At 28.9% G+C, this 5,778-nt stretch overlaps 1 protein-coding gene across 1 annotated transcript in view; it reads left to right on the top strand.

Moving 5' to 3' along the window:
- LOC102580925 (UPF0098 protein CPn_0877/CP_0992/CPj0877/CpB0906) overlaps positions 1 to 4,478 on the top strand; it is a 22,695-nt gene extending 18,217 nt beyond the window's left edge. The window contains 2 exon segments of the mRNA XM_015302948.1: positions 1,622 to 2,116; positions 4,257 to 4,478. Coding sequence (XP_015158434.1) covers positions 1,622 to 2,116; positions 4,257 to 4,331 — 570 coding nt within the window. The 3' untranslated portion in view covers positions 4,332 to 4,478.
- Positions 4,479 to 5,778: the final 1,300 nt, after the last annotated feature.

Genomic DNA, 5,778 nt, shown 5'->3' with positions numbered 1-5,778 from the left:
CCCATTCATAATTCTAAGTTTCAAACTTGAAATAATATATTAAATATTAAAAACTATGGAAAAGTATAAGAAATATTTAAAAATTATATCAAAGTAAATATTTTTATGTATAAAATAAAATTTTAAAATTATATATATAAATTCGGGTTGGTTTGATCTCGGGTTGGTTTTTTTTAGTTAAAACCAAACCAACCCAAATATAGTCGGGTTTTTTTTTTCAAAACCAAACCAAGTCAAACCAAACCACTAGTCGGGTTTTTTTTCCGGGTTGACTCGGTTTGCGGTTTGGTTCGATTCTCGGTTCGATTTTGTACACCCTAAGGTGGAACTACAGAAATAATAACAGTCTATGGTGAAACATTCTCATTAATAAAATCTATCAATGGTTAAACTAATTGGTATTTTGGGTAATCACAATTTAAACTAGAGAAAATGGAGTAAATTATAAAATACAATTTTATAAAATTATAACTACAAATAATAAATATATCGTACATACGAGTAAATTTTCCAATTCTTATTTCGTAACAATCTTATGGTTGAGAATAGGGGCGGATCTAGGGGGTGGAGGGGATTTACTCAAATTCTTTCTATAAAAAATTATATTATACTTATAAGGTAAATTTTTGGGATAAGGGTCTGAAAAATATCTCAACTTTGGTTGGATTTACTGTTGCGATACTAAACTTTCATAAGGACCTATTACCTTCCTAGACTATTTAGTACCGTATTTTTTACCCCCTGAACTATTTAATAGTGTATTTTAAATGTATATATATGCCCACGTGGACACATTACTATTTATAATTTTGCATTATTTTTTATGTCCACGTGGGCAAATATATATGTTTAAAATACGGTATTAAATAGTCTAGGGAGGTAATAGGTCCTCATGAAAGTTTAGTATCGCAACAGCAAATCCGACCAAAGTTGAGGTATTTTTCAGACCCTTATCCCTAAATTTTTCGTATACATATACATATATTAGTTTTGATCCTCTAATCAGGGGCGGACCTACAATGGGTCAAGTGGGTTTCTATGAACCCACTTCGTTGAAAAATAACACCGTATGTATATGTATATTTTATCAGTTTTTAAAATTTTATATGTATATATTAACTTTTGACCCCACTAACACAAGTGTGACCCTTGGCAGAGTGGTAAAGAGGGTTTAAGTTTCCCAGCCAACCCGAGTTTGAATTCCTATTGCCACATTTTAATTTTATTTTTTATATCTTAAACCCACTTCGTGAAAATTCTGAATCCGCCACTGCCTCTAACAAACAACAAAGTGTAGCGCATAATAATTGCCTTTCAAATTGTCCCTTGCGTTCAAAATTCGAACCTCGTTGTAAATATTATATTTATAGCATCGGTTATTTTTTCCTCTTATTTCGGAAACTATCACTAACCTGTTCAATCTATCACTATTAATAATGGAAAAGATAAAAATCTCTTTTTTTTCCCCACTTTTTCCCCTACCTCTTCGAGAAGAAGGTATAAATAAAAAGAATAATTGAGAAACTCTAGTGATGGCTCGAGAAGTGTCAACTAAATATAAATGACTTAAAAACACGTATGACACAACGTGTAACATCTCATACACAAACTTTGTAATTAGGACAAATGTCATCAAATTCCTTATTTATGTTCCCCCCTCATCCATACAAATCCAAAATCAAACAACTTCACACAAAAAAGGGCAACTGCAAGTGATGAGTTTAGACTAGTATCACCAAACATAAATCATGAAGGAAAATTACCTAGAAAATACACACTTGAAGGTCAAGGTGCACAAAGAAATATGTCACCACCATTATAATGGTACAATTTACCACAAGACACTAAAAGTTTGTCACTAGTAGTGCAAGATATTGATGCACCTATTGTACCATGGGTTATTTGGGTTGTGACTAATATTCCACCAAGTTTAAAGGGTTTGCCGGAAGGATTTTCTGGTAAAGGTGATGAATTAGGTGGAGATTATGGTCATGTTAAAGAAGGACTTAATGATGAGAAAGTCCCGGGATGGCGTGGACCTAAGTTGCCAAATCATGGTCATAGATTTGAGTTTAAGCTTTTTGCTTTGGATGATGAGCTCAAACTTGGAAACAAGGTATATTTTGAAATTTGTTAATTATTGAGATGTATAGTATTTTTTTTGTATAATAATTTTTTAGAAGACTAAAAACGAAAAAAAGATGCACAAACGAAAATAGAGATTTTGGATTAGGAAGTAATTATATTAAGGGTATATTTGGATTTATTTTTTCATCTTTGATTAATGGTAATTTATATTAGTAAGTGTGTGTTTGGATTGACTTAAAATTAAGTGTGTATTAAGTCCCTTTTTAATTTATTCAACCACTTTAAAAGTGCTTAAAAATTATTTTAGTTTAAAAGCACTTGAAATAAGTCAATAAGTCATCCAACATGATTCAACTTTGGATAAACTACTTTATTAGACATACATCACTACTATATATATATATATACTAATATTATCTTTACTTTCAAACAATTACATATATTACCACTTTTAATATTTTATACCATATATTAATATATTATTTGAAGATACAATTAGATTATTAGATATCCACATACCTTAAAATTAGGATTGATTAATTATCTGCTTAATTAACTCTTTCACTCCAAATCAACCACTATCTCTTAATTCTCCCTTCCCATATTTAGCACTCAATTATGCCTCCTTTATGATTTAGGAATTTCATAGTACAATTTCATTCCAACAATAGTTAATCTTCTCTTCTTCTCAAGATATCATCATCATGGCCGACAAATTCTCCTGAACCCAAATATTATTCTGTATTGTTCATTTATAACTAGATCAAATCAAAGTAACAACTACAGAGAAGATTTTAATTCAGAGTGGGTCTTGATTGTTCTTCTCCGGAAGAAATGGATCTTTGTTTTGATTATGTTATGCCACAACACAAAAGGATCAAAGGGAGTATTGTAGAGAGTTTTTGTTTGCTGGTGTTTTTCTAAGGCTTTCTTTGGTTACCGTGACATGGATTTGGTAGTACCAATATTACTTTGATATAGCCCTTGAAACATGTGTATCCAATAAGTAGTAATCTTAATTAAGATCTGAGTTGTATTTTTAGTAATGGGGTGTCTGACCATGTATATGTATCCACCATTAAATTTTGGATACATGATTTTTAACAACACGATGATATTAATGATATGACAGATACTCTACAGTCGTGATTTGTTCCTAAATTCATGTGATTCAACTACATTTCATATTTAGATACACATAATTAAATGTATATGCTTATTATGTATTCGAGATACATGTTTTTGGATATAACATATGCAATTGATACTTAATACAACAAATTAGTACTAGATACATAGAAAAGATACATTGAAATTAATATTATATATATATATATATATATGTAAATAGATACATAAAATTAATACTAGATACCTATAACAAATACATGAAATTAATGCTAGATACTTCTATGATACATATGAATGTACTTGCAGGACACTCATGTATCTAAGTGTTTAGTTTGTTGGATACATCATATATTGATATAGATACATCAAATTAATGAATTTATTATTTTAAGAGTAATAATTTGAAATTAATCAAATTGCATTATCAAGATATACATGTTTTTATCTTATATTAATAATATTAATGAATTTACTATTTCAAAGAATAATAAAATGAAATTAATTATCTATGTATTTTGAAAATCCTCAATTACTCCTCTAATTAAGGAAATCAGTTCCAACCAATTAATTTAAATAAATAAATTTTGTATCTCAATTTTAAAAATTCGACAGATACTGCATGTATCTCATGGATTCAGACTCATGTATCCTAAGCATAAACTATGGTACAGGAAGTAATATTTGAAACTAGTGAGAATCTTAATAATTAAGACCTAAACTATTGAGAATCTTAATAATTAAGACCTAAACTAGTGAGATTTATGTGGTTTGCCCTTCAACTTTCATGATAAGGTTCCACATTTTGACACATGTATATATGATATATTATGATCTCTAGAATTTTCAAAGAACACATCAAAGTTTTTGACTCCATAATTTGGAAAGTTCAATATCCAAGAACCTAAGTGGTTGGATTCACATACCCCTACACACATAACGGGGTCATAGCTAAGCTGTAATTATAGGTTCAACAGAATTCACTAACTTCATTGATATTTCGATTATTAATGTAATGTGGTTTGTTGGATGATTGACAGGTGACAAAGGATAAACTACTAGAAGCTGTGGAGGGTCATGTTCTTGGAGAGGCTGTTTTGACTGCAATATTTTAAATCTATGATTTTCCAAATATTTTCATGCAACTTTATGACAAGAAAAGTTGAAGTAGCTAGTGTAATAAACAATTACAACAAGTGACATATATACATGAGATCACCATCGTAGTTTAATTTGTTCAACTTCTTATTGTGTTTGGAAAATGCTGCATCCTTGATTCCTACCTGCTACAATTTGTATTATGCGGCATAGTATATGGTAAATATAGTTTTTTATATAAATAAATCGAAAAGTAAAAAAAATAAAATAAGTGAGGTTTGGTCAAGGGAGAATTGTGGCTAAGACAAAAATTATGGGTAAGCGGCATTTTTTGTTTTTGTTTTTGTTGTATTTCAACGTATGTGTCACATTAAACAAATGAAAATATTGTGATGGAAAAATGAAAATAATGTGATGGAGTGGATTACTAACTTTTTCATACATGAAAACAACTTCAACAAAATGTTATTAGAAGCATGTCTTAATAAACATTTTATACAATATCTATATCTATTAACTTTTGTGCTTCATTAAAAAATTCTATTTAAAGATTACAATTTTGATAATATCTCTCTTTGAAGGAGAGAGAGGAACAGGAACAACTTATTTTTGTTCTTATTTTTTTATTATTTTTGTTCTTTTGAGAGATCTGATGTTTCCCTTTATTTTTTTTATATTTTTTTTTAATTATTCTTTTGAGAGATCTGGTTTCCCTTTATTCTCTTTTTTCTGAAAGGTTTATTGTTTTTTGATCAAAAACCAAGCTTGTCCATGTTCTTGGGCGACTTATTGTTCTTCAATTAATTATTGACCAAAAAGTCCCTCTTTTGGGAAAGCGCCAAGGAGAGTGAGTACTCTCCTCTTCAATGGCGAATTAGGAAATCTGTTTCATCACATAAATAACCCAATGTATTGTGAAAATGTATACAACTAATGTAGTTTTTACAATTGATTGTGTGAGTTTTCATAATTTAAATATATTTTTCGTAAATAAGAAACATGTAGAAATTCGTATTGCATTTCTATTTTTGCTTTTATTTTTATTTTTCTAAACACCTTATATATATATTTTATAAACATCTTATATATATAAGATCATATATATGTGTCAACTTAAGTCACAACTTTAATATTCCTAACCAAAAATGTTCAAGACACATAAAATTGTAGCCTAATTGTTTATTAGGCAAAGTGAGACATTTGAACAAAAAGAAAAGATTGTTTATTAGGCAAAGTGAGCTCTTTAAACAAAATGAAGATGAGGGGTTTTAAAAGAAGATGAGGGGAAGTACAAAAAAATAAGGTTGCGATCTTTAATATTCCTAACCAAAGTCCAAAATACTCGAAGTTACAAGAAATATGGAAGAATTGTAAGACCAATTGTTCTAATAACATACCTTGATTTTTGTTTTTAAAATTCTTATTGGTAGATTATAAGCTTTAAATAATTTAATTTAAAGTTTT

This window comes from Solanum tuberosum, unplaced genomic scaffold (assembly GCF_000226075.1).
Source record: "Solanum tuberosum cultivar DM 1-3 516 R44 unplaced genomic scaffold, SolTub_3.0 scf00398, whole genome shotgun sequence".
NCBI lineage: Eukaryota > Viridiplantae > Streptophyta > Magnoliopsida > Solanales > Solanaceae > Solanum > Solanum tuberosum.
The sequence above is the reverse complement of the archived record's forward strand: the minus strand, read 5'-3'. Positions and strand labels throughout refer to the sequence as shown.